Below are 18,244 nucleotides of genomic sequence, written 5' to 3'. Positions count from 1 at the left end.
AAAACAGATACATTCTGTACCATGCATGCCTACTGTTGATTAATTTTATTGCTTCCAAACTGTCTGGCTTTTAAAGCAAACCTCAAGTATTTCAAAAGTGAAACACACCAGTCAGTCTGTTAGTAAGCTAGGATTAAGCTGTCTGGAGGTGTAATGGCTGCATGTACACGCCAGAGATACACTGCAACATGCACCCTACTCACAATACACACTTGAACACACAAGTCCACTAAAGGCTGTGCTGTGCTCCGTATAATAACTCGGCTGCCTCTCAGTAGTCTGCTTGTACAGCAGACCACAGGCATTCTGGTATTCTCGCGTTTTCTCACACACCAAGTGCATGAAAGCACATATTATCATGCACTAGAGGCAAGAATGATATGGTTAGTAAATCTCTCAGCCTCTTTGTTGTAATTAGGCAGACCTCAAGCATTTGGACACATGCAGAAATCCACACACACAAAACAAATACGTGGTACCAAAGTGAGTTTTAGATTTCCAGCTGTGTTTAGGGATTTTATTAGTTTTTGGTCTCTCGCTGAATAAAACATTTTAGTATTTGTAGTGTGTGCTTTTATGACATTTAAAGCACCTGACTCTCATAGTGTGTGAGATTAGAGTGTGTCTTGTTTTGTATGGTTTGCCTGAAAGAAAATACATCTAGAGATGTCACAAAATGATCAGTGTATTGATAAATAGAGATACATTTGAAGGGTAACAAAACTTTCACGTGGTGTTACTGTTAGTACCACAAAGACACAAAGACCAGATCAATTTCCGTTTTCCTCAATACGAAGCAACTTGATTGTATTAATACATAGGCGTGTCTTATTAATATTATATACAATGTAGTAGAAGTGATGCCAGCTGAATATTGGTTTTGAACCATCGCAAGTCCCAGAGTTCTCTCCATCAAGTAAATGCCCATCTGAAGTTTACTGTTGTTTTATTAGGTTTCGATCACTCCGCTTCTTCACTGCCTTTGCCTCCTTTAACAGCGAGGTTTATTTTCTGTTGCTGAGTAGACTTTCCTCAGTTACTCCACCATCCATGTGCATATGAAGCTTTCATTTTCCCAGAAGATTTTAGACCATGTGGTAGATAGAACTGCACAGTGGAAGCAAGGCTTATAGGTAACCAATCAAAACACTGATTATGCTAGTATTTTTTAGCCATCACAATGTGCAGTCAACATTTAGTTTAAAGCAAAAAATCGTGTCTATTGACAGTTGTAAAAATGTGATGGATTTTTATTCTTATTTTTATCATGTCCATCTTCCAGCAGTCTCTGGGAAATAGGGATGTTAATGGTTGATAATTGATTGATTAATTACTGTTAAGGATTTAACTGATATGGCAGTTACAGTTAAGGCAGGAGACATCCATCCATCCATCCATTATCTATACACCGCTTAATCCTCACTAGGGTCGCGGGGGGGGGCTGGAGCCTATCCCAGCTGACTCGGGCGAAGGCAGGGGACACCCTGGACAGGTCGCCAGTCTGTCGCAGGGCTAGGCAGGAGACATGCATATCAGAAAATGTATTGTAGATTAGCTGTAGTACCCAGTTATTCCACCAGGTGGCATCTCTTACTATATCACGTGATGTATGTCGTGTGACTGGAATTAGGCTATACGTTGTCTTCTAGTTTTGTATCTAATGGTTAATTGATTATTCATTGATAAGGCTGCCAAGTCTCGGTTACAGGAATTTTTCTAAATTTACATCCCTGGTATGAGCATTTTTGTTTTTATGAAAGACTGAAAGATGAACTACAGTATGCATTTCTCACAGGGATATAGGAGGGAAAACAAGCACAGAGCCTTCAAAATGTTTTGAGGGAGCCATCTAAACTCCAAGCACGATGTAGAAATACATTTTTTCCTCTTTTCTTCGCCAGGTACCCCAGAGTTTATGGCTCCAGAGATGTATGAAGAGAAGTATGATGAATCTGTGGATGTCTACGCCTTCGGGATGTGCATGCTGGAGATGGCTACCTCAGAGTACCCGTACTCTGAATGTCAAAACGCTGCCCAGATTTACAGAAGAGTTACTAGTGTAAGTCTGCATTCCCTGTTCAGTATGTGTGCAACAGAGTGTGAAACTATTCCTTTTCAGTGCCTCAGCTGAGGGTGGTAATAGAGCGTGGAGACACCAAGTCGTGGCATTCATGTGTTGTATCTGACAGCCTTGTTTGTATTTTCATCCATTCCTCCTCCACCCGGCTCTCTGCCACTCCCCCCCTACACTTGTTTACTGACTGTATTAATAAGTTTGGCATGAGCAGCAGGACATCCAGTCATATGACGATGTTTTTGCACAGATTATTCTCTCTTGCGGATGCTCCCTCCTTTTCAGACTCTGTCTCGGACTGGCTTGCAAAAAGATGAGAACAGTAAAACTGTAACGCTGTGGATAAACCTTATTCTTGGCTGCCTTTTTTTCTCCACCAGTAGAGAGTAGTGCTGAGCCTGCCTGGCCATTACAGGTCAAAATCAGTCAATCAAAGAATATTGTTTTGAGGCACTTCTGAGTGTTTTCTCTGATTTGTTTTCAGAGAGGGTTGAAACTAAATTGAGAACAAAGTAAAAAACATTAGGGGTTTGTGCTGAAAATGTGTTGAACCACAGACAGAATCTAATATATTAAGTATAATAGGACTTTGACAGTGTTTTGAAATAAAGAAAAATTGCATTCTTTGCTCCGTTTTGGCATTTAAGAGTTTCTTAGAAGTGTTTTTTGATGTTCTGAAAGGTGGCAAAGGGTGTGTCAACCGCAACCCTTGAAACTCGTATCGGTGCGAATCCATATTTTACTTGGAGCTGTCTGTTGACAATCAAGTAGACGCTGGCATCAACCCATCCAGCCAGAATCGATACGCCTAATTCCTTTTTAGAGTTTGTAACGGTTCCATTTTTATGAAATTTATATGACGTGTCTGAGAACGCTATGAGAAAAAAAAAGAAAAAACGAGACAGACTCAAAAACACAGGGAGAGAGGAAACGATGCAATCAGAGACAGTTTTAAGTCAAGTGCTGCTGACAGCACACTCAGAGGCAGATGAGAACTGTCTGCCTCCTTTATTCACAGAGCTGAGTCAAACTCTGTGGAGGCTGACAGTGATGGTTAATGGACCAGAGGTATTTACTAGAAATCTCCCTTTTTCTTGTCTTTTTCTCTCTGCCCTCCATTATCACTTGTCTCTCCCTGCATTTCTGTCTTATTACATATTTTAGGTCAATTCTATATTTTTCCTGGCTGGAAACATGAAATAATTTGCATTTTTGCTGAAGCATCAATGCAAATAAACAGGATGCTCGGAACACTTGGTAATTATATTTTACTTGATAATTAGGTTCAAGCTAATGATGGAAGAACTACCAGTATTCCAGTAATTCAGAGACTGTGTCTATAAAGAGCAGAAACAATATGTTATTTAAATGTAGTTGTTGTCTCCTATGAAATAGTCTTTTTGTGTAGCGATACACAGCTCTGAGTGCTCTTGTTGTGTTTGGAAGGCTCTTTCGAAGTCACACTCGGGAAGCACCATCTGTGGCATATGTTAGATTTTCATCATTGTGTCAGTCCAGTAACTCTTCAGCTTGAATTTCTTTTTGACGAGGAGGAAGAAATTGCAGGGAGCCAAATTCTAGTCAGGCGGATAGAGCATGAAATTTGTATTGGTGTGGCCAAAAACATAGGCATTGTCATGGTGGATCACCTACTTTCCACAGGTCATGTTGTTCCTGTTGCTTGTACCAAATGTTCTACATCAGACGCCTCAGAATGTTACACTAGAAATCTGCTCCAACAGTCTGACACCTGGGGGAGCAAATTCAAGGTGCGTATCCTTGTAAATGTCAAAGAAAATGACATCCGTGCTCTTGGGATGCTCTAGACTTGATGCATCTTCTTTGTTCTTTTAGACTGTGGGCTGGTTGGTCTCTTGATCAGAACTATATATATTCGCACAACATCATGTGGAATCCTGATTTATGAGAGTCATGGTACGTGTTCACAGAAATGTTTTTGGGAGCCAGAGATTGTGCCGTCATGTGGGACTATGCAGTGTCATGATAGGTGACTGAGAGGTGCTCTCCATCATGAAACCAGTACTACCAAGCAAACATGGGCTGTGCCTGATTGGACGAATATTTCACTTTAGGTCCGTCTGCTCCAACATTGCGGCTAGTTTGGAAACTTATGACTATATTGCAAAAATAGCTCACCAAAATGTGTTTCTGAAAACGTATAACATGAGAAATAAGCCACACGGTTGCTGAATCTGTCTTAATTTTAGGTCAGTATTTAGTTCATTTGCATAAAGTAGCATAGACCTAAACTTTTTATGCACCTAGGGAGCAGGGGTGTGTCTTGAAATGCATCGCTATGGTACCAGAATGGATTGCACAGCTGCTTCCATAGACAGTGACGGATCATGTGGACTATACCATGCACTGTTTGTGTGCAGGAACAGGAACAGACGTAACTTTTTGATTGGACCTCTTACTTGACCGCTGGTTCTACTCATAATATTACAAGAAGCTTATCATCGCTTGTGGATGGGTACATCGTCCTCCACAGCTTAAACAAGTGCTTCTATTACCTCAGGTGGAGTCTTAACATTAAAATTTAATAACTTCAGACTCAGCAGTGGAAGTTTTTTTTCTTTGATGTGTATATCAAAAGTAAAAATGGAATTCATTCTGAGCGTGCATTCATTTTCTATTTCTTATCCCTTTAATTTGAATGTGCTGGTTGTATAGATGTTAATGTTACTTTTGTAATAGTTTTCATTCTATGTATTTATTATTTACATATTTGTGGTTGCTGTCATATGCTTTCATGCGTATTCCGTTTCATTTCAGTGAAGGAGCTGATGAAATCCTTCAATCCATACTATCTGACCGGCACATTCAAATTGTAAGGATTTGGATAAAGATTTCCTCTAACCTAGAAACACACAGAACCAGTCCGGTGTGTTTCTTCTTCTGTCATCTCTCCATCTTTTAATGTCTGAATTTAACTTAAAAGCTTCATAGACACCATCAATTCAGACAATATAAATCAATCCACGTGTTCATCTGGCCTTCTGTCTCTCTTGCTGTTCTGTCCTTTCCCCCTCTCTCAATCACACAAAACTGAAATCACATCCTCAATTCGATTAAACCATATTTGATTATTCAAGTGACCTCAGCCTTTTGGTTCACAGTTCTGTTTGTGTGCATGTGTTTGAATTATGTCTGACAGCTGTGATCCAATACACTGGAAGAAACAGAGCATTTTTCAAAAACAATTAGTTAAGCAGCCAAATTGAGTCATCTGTCTTTATTATTGTCACACACAACCTTGTGACAACCCCAGGGTACCTCAGTCACCTGCTTCCTTTCATTTCAGTGCTTAATCCATCCGACCAGCTCTCTATCCTCCATTCCTTCATCTTTCTGTCGTCAAAAAGTTAGTTAACTCCTGATTTGCTTCCAAATAATAGAACGGTAGATTTCAAATGTATGACAGACAACCAAACAGAAAATCCTGAGTTATAGTGCAGATGGATTATTACTCCGCCAAGGAACGTGGCGGAGTTATGTGGCCATCAGCTTTGATTTGTCTGTCTGTCTGTTAGCAACATCACTCAAAAACAGACTAACGGATTTGGATGAAATTTTCAGGGAAGGTCAGAATTGACACAAGGACCAAGTCATTAGATTTTGGCAGTGATGCAGCTTATAGTTTGGATCCAGGGACTTGTTAAAGATTTCTGTATCATTGTGAGATAGCAGCACAACATCACTGTAACTATGACAACAAGTGAACGCAACGTCAGCTGCCTGCTGATGATCGCATGATTGCAGTCCTACTACAAATCCACAGCTGTGGACTTATCAGGACTTATCATCGGAAAAGATACAAGGAACAATTGATTAAATTGTGGGAATGTTTCTGAGTCCCATCAAATCCCGCCACATTGCATATTTAGGTCACTCAATTCGGTATCTGTATATAACGTACACATGCATAACACACACCTGTGCTCGTCGCAAGGTCATTTTGTTTGTGGGTGCATCTATATTAAATGGCCACATTCTATGTTGCCATGATTTCTGATCATCAATAACTAATAAACAAATGCTGCATTTCTGACAATGCCATATGGTGGAATGAACAGCCTTGGTGGAGTACTGCCCTCTCTGAGTGCTTTTTTAGTATAACTTAAGATAGTCTCCATTTGCTCGAATAGCTCCCTTAAAAAATGTGACTTCATGCCACTTCTGCTGTTAGCGGTCTCTCAAATAAAACACTATTAAAAGGCTTGGTTTTATGACATTGTGAAGTAGTGTGGAATGATGGGAGTGGTTGTCTTCACAACCATTGCTGATGAGAATTTAGCTTAGACTCAGATCGAAATCACTATTGCCGACAAAGAAATTTATTGGTTTAATTCAATTTTAGTCACTTAAAATCACCTTAAGTTATATGATATCATTCTAATGAAATAGCTGTAAGTAAAGTTAGCAAACGTACGATTGGATGAGCCCCTTACCAATGCAGCAGCTGTAGCAGACATTATGTCGTCAATTCAGCACAAAAAGTCAGAGAAGTCGTACTAAAATAACTGTGATCCATCACATGTAAGGCAAACAAACAATAGTCAAGCTGCAAGATTGCTACTTGCTACTGCTGACATCATTGTCAATATATTTGACAATAAAATTCACAGATAGATTCATGAAATAAGAGATTTCTCTGAGTTTCACCATTGTTGGACACATTTGTAATAATGTCAGTCCACAAGCCAACAAAATATTTAACATTGGCCTAGTGATTTTTTTAGCATAGACTGTATATAATTGATGGAGGTCCTCCAGGTGTAAAAACTGAAACCAATCTACGTGTCTTAAACCTGCATTCTTTCTATCATCCACCAGGGGCCAGCTTTTCTGGATGTAAAAAGAAGTTTGATTGTATCTATGAGAAAATGGCCCTACTTCTCATTTTCTTTGTTATGTCAGTAAGCATTATTCGGATAAGTTTATGGTCTCAATTGGCAGTTTCACATCAACCTCAATGAAGCTTGATGTTCATTTTGTAAACGATGGTCCCATTTACAGTAAAACAGACTATAAAGCAGGGTAGGTTTTAAGGTGGGGCTACAGTGTAATTGACAAGAAACTACTGTGTGAATGTTCGTTGTGTCTTTACTGGTTGAAAAGAGCAAGATGGCCCCAGCCAAATTTCAAACTTGGTTTCAGAGCTTGGTGACGTTATGGTTGCTATAACCATCTTTTATGCACAGTCTATGTTTTTGTATATTTTATTGTGGAAATGTTGCATATAGCACCTGTAGTTGCTTGTTCTTTAAGGATATTTGCAGTAAACTAAAACTAAACTAAAAGTTTTTTTGACCATGGTACCATTCCTGGAAGTTGCTCTGTTAATTCCTTTTCATCTTGGCCTTCACTCGAATTATATTACGCTGTATCACCAGGCTGTATGATCCAAGTCTGCAGCCTGATCTGCAATTGGACTCAAACTGATGCTTAGTGTGGTGGTAGGCTGGTAGTGGATTGCTTTAAGGGATTGTTATTGTAAGAATCTGACGGACTGCAAGACAATTCACATGATAGAAAAAAAGTTATTTATTATTTCAGACGTCCTTATGATCTTCCTATCTTGTGAATTCCTGGATGTATGTACTCTCAGGGTTTAAGAATCATTTTTGAAATATTAAAATTGAATGCTTTATAGCTTATCTTCTTGTACTTTGATGCCCAGTGTTGTTGACATGCTTCATGGTCCGTCTCCTTCTGGAACATTCCTTGCCTCCAATCAGCCTTATTAAACTAAAATCTAGCTTTCTTTCCCTCTTTCTCTCTCTAACCCTCCCTTCTTCTGTCAGACTTAATACCATTACTTCCTCCATCAGTCCTAACTTTGTTTGGCCCTGGAATCTCAGGATGTGTGTGAGTGCAGAAGTCAGTGTTTGTGTGTGAAACAGAGTGAAAGGCAGAAAGAGATGGGGGTTGTTATGTAATGGTGAACTGGTCGGGCAGCAGGAGAGAAACGGGCCAAGAAAGAAAAGAAAGGAAGGCGAGGAAGACCAGGCTGGAGGGGAAGAGCAGAAGTAAGTGGGCATTTGCTGGTGTTCAGGGTGAGATAGACGGTCTGTCTGCCTGACGAGCAGTCAGTCAAACACTTTAGGCTAAAACTTTCTTCAGAGGCATCTGTCAGTCAAATAGCTCGCCTGTCCACTTCTCTGAATACTTTCTGGGTAAGTAGCTCTGACAAATCTTAAAATGATCGGTCTCCCACTTCTTTTCTTATTCCACTTGGCTTTCTCATCATCTTCCTGCCTTTTTTTTTTTAAATGGTTCCATTTTTAGCGCTTCCAATCTAGATTCAACTTTGTGAGCCAGTGTGTGAATTTGATATATCATATATGATATTTGGAAACGGATATCTGTTAGAGATCTGTGTGAATTAGTTGAATGCTTTATTGATCATTTCATCTGTCTGATATATGTTTTTAATAACTACGTTTCAGGTGGGCTCTGCTGAGCTTGCAGATTTGACACATAACTAGTCATTGACAGACAAATGGAGAGAAACTTTCATTTTATTTTGCACTTCATTTTCTTTCTGCTTGATTGTCTTTGCGCCAGTCTATTTTGTCCCCTATCAACTCTGATGTAAGGAATGTTTGAACGAATGTAGTGGTCATTAAGAAGCCCACAGCTGAAACTGGATGGATCCTTACATGCTCCTTGTTCTTAGTTACTCAGAAGTATCTAGAATTTGTTACTGTGGTCTTTTCCCACCATTGTCATTAAACAGTAAAACATTACATTGCATGGTGCCCCATCATGCTAATGTGTCTTGTCTGCCTTCTACTTTAAATATGTTTTGTCTTTTATTTTCCCTCCCTTTTCTACAGGGATGCATTTCTTGTCTTTACTAGTATTATATGCCTTAGATGTTCCCTCTTTTGGTGCCAAATTTCTGAATGGGTTCCTGCTGACTTTCTCCATTAGTGTTTCACCTCAAAATGTGCTCTAGAGCTCTTAATTGGATCTGAAAAGCTTTTATTCATTATTTATTCTTGGGAGGACCACTGGGTTAATGTGGGATTCAACCCTGGGCCAAACTTTTAACTGGACAATCTCTTGCACTTCAGGACCTTAAACATGATTTAATTCATCCATTATCCATCCATTATCTATACACCGCTTAATCCTCACTAGGGTCGCGGGGGGGCTGGAGCCTATCCTAGCTGACTCAGGTGAAGGCAGGGGACACCCTAGACAGGTCGCCAGTCTGTCGCAGGGCTACATACAAAGACAAACAATCACTCTCACATTCACACCTATGGGCAATTTAGAATAATCAATTAACCTCAGCATATTTTTGGACTGTGGGAGGAAGCCGGAGTACCCGGAGAAAACCCACGCATGCACAGGGAGAACATGCAAACTCTATGCAGAAAGATCCCGGGAAAGCCGGGACGCGAACCAGGGATCTTCTCGCTGCAAGGCGAAAGTGCTAACCACTACGCCACTGTGCAGCCCTGATTTAATTCATTTTAATCTAATTAATGTCAGCGACAGAATATGAGTTTCTCTTTTAACATCAACTCTTGTTTCTATTTTAATGTTTTACATGTTATGTCTGTTTGCCTAAACTAAAGAAAACAATTATTTAAGTCATTAGGTGCAGAGACAAATTGAATAACTGAACATAAATGTGTTTTCTGCAATTAATTAGGTGGTTAATGGGGTTATTGTTGAGTAAATGGTGGTGGTCAGTCTCACTCATACAGTCTGTATAAAGAACAAGGTTGTGTTTTTGTGTTCTTTTTTTGACCTTGTGTGTGTCTGTGTGTGTGTGATTCTTTGCATGTTGGACTTCTCAGAGCCTTCCTTCCCTTAAACCATTCTTCTGTTTTGTTTGTGCAGGGAGTGAAGCCTGCCAGTTTTGACAAGGTAGCCATTCCTGAGGTGAAGGAAATTATAGAGGGCTGCATCAGGACAAACAAGGACGAGCGGTGAGTCGCACAAACAAAGACAGTCAGCGCTAAATATGGATCTGTTGACAGGTCGTGATTTCTTGAAATTTGCGTTTTCCAATGGACTGAAGTCACGTCCTCCAGAGTTTGGCCAGATTTATAGACAGAACACTTGCTTTCAGTCGTCTGTGTCAATAAAAACAATGGATTGTGCCATCACCACAACACACAATAACACTTGATGGTAACATTTAAGTGGTTTTGTCACACTCCTCTGTTATTTTTACTCCATGTGTGCTCATTTTTCACTGCAATATGAAGTCCTGCACTGCTACTGAAACAGGACAGCCAAGACTAGAGGTGTATTTTGTATTGTATGACACAGTTATAATGCCATAAATCAGAAAAAAAGTTTAATTTCTTTGACTATTTAAAAATATATATCCATTTTGATTCCATGTTCTTTCTTTTTTTTAAGTGTTCAGGGGTGTTGCCTGTACTGAAAACAAACTAGATATTTTAGTTCTTTACTGTTTCTTCTTTTCATACGTTTCTCCTGTCTGTTTTGTGTAACAACAGCCTGCAGTTCAGCCAAGAAGTCGTTGAATTTTTGTCATGTGACTACCTGTTGCAGCTGAGCCAGTAATAGTTTCATGGTTGCATTGAACAATGCAGTTTTTTTTTCTTTTTCTTTTACAGATTCTATTACGACAAATGATTTATACTGAGAGATTTTTTATTGAGACATGCATAATAATGGAATTTTAATGAAATACCACAATTTTAAGCTTAGATTTGATTGAAAATCCGAGCAGAATAGCATGCAACAGATGAGTAGTTCAAGGACTGTTAGGAAAGTTCTGAACTATGCAATTCTTTCTGCTTTTTGTATAGACAATATGCCTTTTAAACCATCTAGCATGTTTTGAGGTTCAGAGTTTTAAAGTTTCTTCTACATGGGAGAGATTGAACTGTAAAATCCCTGTTTCTCTAAATCCTGCTTTCACAGCCTCTTGATTAGAGATAAAAAGTGCTCTGTTCTCCCTCCTCATGTTGTGAGTCTGCCAGCGCAGCCACCATAGCTTCTTCTTCTCTGCTGCTTTAGAAACTCAATCAAAACAACTTTATCCCTCTCCTACACTCACCCTCCTTTTTCTTTTTATTCTCTTGTTATCAACCAAATTCAGTTACCTTCAGTTTCTTTCAGGACCATTACTGATGCTTTTCCTACATTTTTTAGAACAATCAGAAGGTCAGAGCCTATAAAAGTAATGTTACATTTTAAAACTTGTTTTGGATTGCTTGTTTTCCAGCAGATAAATAACCTACCTTGATTCTCCTGTTAGCTTTAAAGTTTAAGATGATGCTGGTTTTGAACAAATTGTCATCTTGTAGCACAAAGAAGTAGATTAAGTTCTGTCTAATCACCAGAATTTTCCTTTTTTATTGTTTTTAAATCTTTCTGGTTACAGCCAAACATCCAGATTGGAGATAAATGTAAATCTGTGTTGTGGGCTATCGTTCTTCTAGGTATGCCATAAAGATCCTGCTGAACCATGCGTTCTTCCAGGAGGAAACTGGAGTCAGGGTTGAACTAGCAGAAGAGGATGATGGGGAAATGATTGCTATCAAACTGTGGCTCAGGATAGAAGACGTCAAGAAGCTCAAAGGCAAGGAGTCATTTCAGTTTTACTTTGGATTTTACAGCACACTTCAACCACATGTAATTTGTTGACCACCAATTTATGATGTGTTTAGGCAAATACAAAGACAACGAAGCCATCGAATTCTCCTTTGACCTGAATAAAGACGTACCTGAAGATGTGGCCCAGGAAATGGTGTGTACAGATGGATGGTGGCAGGAGGAAGCAAGGTTAAAAAATGGGGCCTGTTTGTTTCTCACTGTGTCTGTGTGACTCCTCAGGTTGAGTCTGGCTATGTGGCCGAGGGTGACCATAAGACCATGGCCAAGGCTATCAAAGACCGAGTGTCTCTAATCCGAAGGAAGAGAGAACAGAGGCAGCTGGTACGAGAGGAGCAGGAGAAGAGAAAACTGGAGGCAGAACAACAGCAGCTGCAGCAGCAACAGCAACAACAGCAAGAGACACTCAAAGCTTCACACACACAGGTTTGTTGATTGTTAATGTTGCATATATTGCACCGACAAAAAAAGAGATGTTTTTCATCACATTAACTATTTTCATGCTTGAAGTCCCATCCTGTTCTTGATGTACAAGGTCCATTTCCATCTGGTAGTCAGGTGCCACAGGAGCCTTATTCCAGTTGTGGAAGTTTGTACTTGGACAGTGGAAGCACTGACCTTGTCAAACCTATAAATATGAGCTTTGTGTTCATTTTACTTAAGTTTAACCTTAGCTTGTGTTTGATATTTCTGCAGGCAGAAACAGAGGAGACGGAAGTGGAGCAAAAGCAACTTCACTATCAGCAGACTGGCATCTCACACACATGTAAGTGTTTGTATTTTAGATTTTTTTAGCTCTTATTTCTGTTTATTAAGGCTCTTAAATACTTAAATAAATAAAAATGATTGCACTCTCACATAAGTGTTACTAAAAAATGTACTTAATTAAGAAAAACAATTTAAGTTTAACTCTCAGAACCCTAAAAAACAGTCAAACAATTTAAAAGGCATAGTATAAATACACCATTTATCAGCCAGAAACTGTAAAAAAAACGAAAGAATAATATAATAGAATGGACTTTCCGCTTTTCGACAGTCCTTGAACTACTCATCTGTGATGCACTTTTCTGTCAGAAAACTTAAAATCATATTTAGTCAAAATTGCTTTATTCTTCTTGTCTAATTTAAAATATGTGCAAAAATATATAATTTAACTAGATTCTGTAGAAAGAAAACAAAAAATTCTAACCTATTAAAAACCATGGAGCCATTGTAGACTCAGCTGCATCAAACAGCGTTGAGCTGAACTGAAGGCAGTGTTTACACAGAGCAGATAGGAGACAATCCTGGAAACATTTTCAAAATGTAAGTAGTAAAATATCTATAGTATGTAAAGGCATATCTTTACAGTAATAGTAAAACCTGTGGGCTCTTTGTTTATGATTTAGGGAATTATAACAGTGTCATACTGCTCATTTCTGAGTTCTCTCTACTTGTTGCTATGGTTTTGTTGTATTTTACTTTATATTGCAGTGAAACATTAGCAGACAGTATATAAAAATATGACAGAATCAGAAAGCGCCCAGAAACTGCATGGAGTTCTGATGGTTAACACACACATATATTAAACATCTAGATGATTAGACTGAGACATTATGGTCAAAACTTTTTCAGCTCTTAAAGCATGTGAAAAATGACAAAATATGTGCTGGGCCGACGCCAGTCATCATCATGAGCCAAGAAGGTTATTCCAGGATCAAACTGCCAGTAATTTCTTGTAACCTAGTGCCAGGCATTGTCACTTTACTTTTTGAGTCTGGCCCACAACTTACAGTCATCCTTTTGTAATCAGAAAACCCCCTGGAACAGACTCCTAAGTTTTGCTTCCTTTAACTGTATGTCATTGAAGTTTGTGACCTTCGGTTTAGGCCGTTTCTTTAAGGTTAGACTGAAGAGATGTAGTAGAATAAGTAGAAACTCTCTTACTGTCTTAACTTTTTCTGTATCTGTCTCTCAGCTGAAGGAGGTGCGGACAGTGGACAGGGCTCCTCAGTTTTCTCCTCAGACTCCCCCCACCTGGGTCAGCTGACCATGTCGTACAGCTGCCCTCCTTCTACCCAGCCCCCCTCCCAGCCCCAGACCCCCTACCCTCCTACCCCCTCTGCTGCCCCGCAGCAACACCCGGGCTATCAGCCGCAGCAGCCAATGGTAAGTGACGACTTCATTTAAATCAAACATCACATCAGTGGGTACAGTTTTCTCTGCTCACAGATGTGATAAAAGTAGTTGGTGGGTTTGAAGTGGAGTGGAGTGGGAGTGATGTGGAATGGAGTTTGCAGTGTTTGGAGATGGGTAATTGCTGACATTTGGTGACCTAAATACACAAGGGAATGCAGTTTTGCTATGAGAGCATGCAACCTACAACATTTAACCTAATTTGACAGACATGACACAGTTTATCTATCAGTCAACATTTCAGCCGTCTGAGGCAAAAACATGGTTGAATGTTTCTTCTGTTGGTCATTTAGACAGTGAGCTTAAAGTTTGGTCCGTTTCTCAGCCAGGAAGCCAGTACAGAGTGCCATCTACAGTATTCATTCACTTTATGTTGTATTTCATCTTAGGTGTCAGTCACTCGTTTTTCATCTTTCAGGATGCCATATGCTATTCTTCCCTACAATCCCACTATTTTATCAAACTGTTCTTTCTTTCTCTGTCCCTCTTCTGTAATATCCATATAATTTTGTAATGCTTCCTCACATCAGTTGTTCTTTTCAGTTACAATTACTTTCATAAAGGGTGTTATATTGTTTATTTCTTTGTTCTTGTATTTTAAAATTTATTTTATACGTCCATAGTTCAGTGCATTGGTTTGGAAACATGTTCATGTTACAGGAGAATCACATTCAGGAAAGGTTGCTGATCAAGTGGGGAAAAAAGGGAACATAGGTTTCCTTTTTAAAAAAATGTATTTGAGATATCATTGAGCTAGAGACTTACAGTACATTGCATTTACACTACTGTTCCATAGTTGGGGTCACTTAGAAATGTCCTTATTTTTTGGAAAAAAAAAACTATTTTTTTTCAATGAAGATAGCACTGAATTAATCAAAAGCATTCTAGATATTGTTAATGTGGTAAATGACTATTGTAACTGGAAGCAGTTTATTTTAATGGAATATTTCCATAGGGGTACAGAGGAACATTTCCAGCAACCATCACTCCTGTGTTCTAATGCTACATTGTGTTAGCTAATGGTGTTGAAAGGCTAATTGATGATTAGAAAACCCTTGTGCAATTATGTTAGCACATGAATAAAAGTGTGAGTTTTCATGGAAAACATGAAATTGCCTGTGTGACCCCAAACCTTTGAACAGTAGTGTATGTCTTCACAGTGACTGTACATGGTTTCTACTTTTCTCTTAGACCCCAAGATTTTCATTTTGCTTTTTAGCTCCATTCAGTCAGGGAATTTTTCTTTTCCTCTGTATACTTTGTTTTTGAGTAACATTACTGGAACATATTAGTCAAATTCTTAACTCAACAGCAGCTTATAAGTGGTTGCTGAGCGTTTCTTATTTAATCTGCCACATATACACTTTGGCATCCGATGATGTCGCAGATGCTCCTGTTTGCACCCACTGAACAGACTGCAGACTGACTGACGTTCATTTAGTTTGCAGGCGGCTCAGTAAATAACTCAATAAAGGTTTTGGCTTTTTAGGACTGTTGTCCTCATCAGAGGTCATTTCTTTGAGCCAGTGAAGACAAAGTGACTCTGTTTATCACATTAAATAGCTTGTAAATTATTTTTGCATAATCATTTCCCCTTTTATATAATGCTGTTTTTATTTTTTTGTTTTTGACTTCAATTTTTTTTTTCAGTTTCTTTTGTTATTGTTCCTTTTCAGTCTGTCTTATTTGTCTTTGCTACATTTGGTCACTGTTAATTAATTTATGTGCCTTTGTTAATTTTTGTAATTCTTTTCATTTTTACAGGATGAAACACAACATGTCTCACCCTATCTAGAAATTTTCTGAAATGCTTACGGGTGTGATAACCTGAATTTCTTTTCTCTAAAAAAGTTTAGAAGCTGTTTTGTTGCTTGTTTTTTTCTCATTGTACTTATGAATGTAACATCAAGTATTTTAAATGTAAAACTATTTTATTTCTCATATTATTGATTTTTTTTATTGTGTTTTCCTCTGAATTTTCCACTGTCTGTCCTCTTATGTTCTCTGTTTAAGTACATTTTTTGTGTGTTTTCATTTGTTTCTGTTTGTTTTTCATGTCCGTCCTCTTCCATCACTCCCTACAGCCTGTGTCGCGCCGCCGTCGAAGTCGTAGCATGTCTGTTTGTGTCCCCCCTTCCTCCTACTCCTTTTCTCACATCCCTTCGCCCTTGGCCGCTCGTCCAAAACAGCCCACCACACCTCCTCCAGACCTGTCCTCCTCATCCTCCCACACCACCACCACCTCCTGCTCACCTCTCGCAGCTGAGAGGGACTCATTTGCAGGGCGTCTCTCCAAGGCCCTGGAGACAGTCCTGCCCCTTCACTCGGCCTCCTCTCTGCCCAGGGCCAGGCAGCGGAGAGCCAGCCTGCCTGCCCTGTTCTCCACCCCTGTAGGTTCATAATGTAATCCCCATGAGCCATAGTGGTGGTGAGAACCAAGGAGGAAGAGAGAGAGAAAAAGATGAGGAACAGTGGCCACATTGGAGTCTGAAATTAAAGATAATAAATTACAGAAGAATGCTCAAATTACAAATCAACTAGACTAGTAATTGAATGATTGCTGATGATACAGCTGGTGTTACTCAACTTGCGGCACAGCTGTGTAGAACCATGCATACAACCAAATGGAATCAGAAAATTGCATTTTGTTGCTAGTTACAATTGAAAGAGCTTGATAGGATGCACTAGAGAAAAATAGAGCTGGTTTAGTACCAATACAGCCTCCTTTACTGTATGTTAATATTTTTACAGTATCTGCCCTCCTTATAGCTTACATATTGATGTGATATCTTTTACCCAAAAAGGTTAAAATTGTGTGGGCTGAGCAAATGCAGCAGCTGGAAAGCTAACTGTGAGTATATGTGTATCAAATTCAACTCTATGAACTCCAACAAGTTTTGAAGCAGCGGCAGCCATTTGCCCATATTTACATTCAGCACAAGATGTTATGTAAGAACTTGTACTCTGAACCTTTATACTTTTATTAATATCTTATTTTGAAACTTTATGGAGGCTCACTTTTGTTTAACCATCTCAACTGAAAGCAGTTTCTGGGAGTTTATTTGCTCTTGTTCCATTTTTGTTCACAGTAAGATCTTTTTTTCCCTGACTTCCCTATGAAGTCACCTGAATCACCTGAAGAGCGAAGTCAAAAATGTGCAGTCTGACACAGTTGTCATTCTAGAAATGTTAAAAGAAAAGAAAAATGAAACCTGAATTTTTTTGATGATCGATTTTACAAAACTTAAAAAAAAAGAAATCATCACATACAACATTTTTCCAATTGACCATGAATGTTACCAACACTGAAATTTTTATTGCTTACTTTTTAAATTTATTTTCATACTTGACTCCTGTGTGAACTGTGTAAACACTGCCTGCAGTTCAGCCGGGAAAGCACGGAAAAGCGCAGATGTAGCAAATGCTTAATTTATGGCAAATTTTTATATGAGACATGTAAAATACAACCATTTCCATCTGATATCGTGGTTTGAAGCTTAAATTGGCTTAACTTTGCCAATGGAACAACGTGTCACAAATGAGCACTTCAGTGACAGTTGGAAAGTTGAAAACTTCCTTCCTTCCTTCCTGTTTTCACAGTTTCTGGCTCTGATAAATGATGTAATGTTATTGATTTGTTAAAAACAACATGGGATTCAGGTGGCAACTTTATCCTGATGACTAAATATGACATCTACAGTGCGTTTTATTTTTTCCATCTTCAAGTTTTTCAGACACTTCTGTGAGCCAATCTACACGTCGATATCTCTTTAGTTCTCTCTCTCCTTCTTTTAGACCACCATGGGCTCATAGTAAACACATACTGACCGGCCTTCACCAAGCTCTATGGTACATATGTGCATCTGCTATTGGGAAGACTGCTAATTTCATAGCCAAAATTAAACAAACATTCAGTCAAAAGTGCAGATGATTTCTAAAATTATCTCAAATTTACAGGGACAAATGAGAATCATGTGTGGGTTTATCATATTTATTGACGGAACACATCACTCCACACTGGATTAAATTAGTAGAAGAGATAATAGCAAATCTGTACGACAACATTTTCCCTTTATGGAAAGCATTGCAATGCATAAATGATTATATGTTTTTGTTTTCATAAATCTCTGGCATGTAAAATTAAAGTTTCAGGTTGTAAATACCTTGTTAGAACATCAACATTTTGCATATATAGATCTCTAATGACAAACAGTTTTGCTGATTTCAGATGCATCGGGATATTGTCAGACATAGAGCCAGCATTTAGCCTTTTCACTCTTTGCATTTAAAACTTCACTTTCTAGCCACCTATGGGCTTGTGTATCTTCTTTATCTGTCTTGTGGTCTGCCTGTTGTTGTGCT

General features: G+C 38.8%; 1 protein-coding gene across 18 annotated transcripts in view; it reads left to right on the top strand.

The window, feature by feature from the left end:
• Nucleotides 1-18,244, top strand: part of wnk1b (WNK lysine deficient protein kinase 1b) — a 122,777-nt gene that overhangs the window by 65,536 nt on the left and 38,997 nt on the right. For 13 of the 18 annotated variants that reach the window (XM_035950134.2, XM_035950135.2, XM_035950141.2 and 10 more), the window contains exons 5-12: nt 1,902-2,059; nt 9,956-10,044; nt 11,536-11,675; nt 11,764-11,843; nt 11,930-12,133; nt 12,404-12,473; nt 13,665-13,855; nt 15,967-16,272. In XM_035950134.2, coding sequence (XP_035806027.2) covers nt 1,902-2,059; nt 9,956-10,044; nt 11,536-11,675; nt 11,764-11,843; nt 11,930-12,133; nt 12,404-12,473; nt 13,665-13,855; nt 15,967-16,272 — 1,238 coding nt within the window. Of the gene's footprint in view, nt 1-1,901; nt 2,060-8,117; nt 8,275-9,955; nt 10,045-11,535; nt 11,676-11,763; nt 11,844-11,929; nt 12,134-12,403; nt 12,474-13,664; nt 13,856-15,966; nt 16,273-18,244 lie in introns of those variants that run through there. The other 5 variants (XM_035950148.2, XM_023274624.3, XM_035950142.2 and 2 more) reach the window with 2 other exon arrangements.

The sequence above is a fragment of the Amphiprion ocellaris genome, chromosome 21 (genome assembly GCF_022539595.1).
Source record: "Amphiprion ocellaris isolate individual 3 ecotype Okinawa chromosome 21, ASM2253959v1, whole genome shotgun sequence".
In the NCBI taxonomy this organism is placed as follows: domain Eukaryota; kingdom Metazoa; phylum Chordata; class Actinopteri; family Pomacentridae; genus Amphiprion; species Amphiprion ocellaris.
This window is presented reverse-complemented; position numbering and strand designations above follow the sequence as displayed.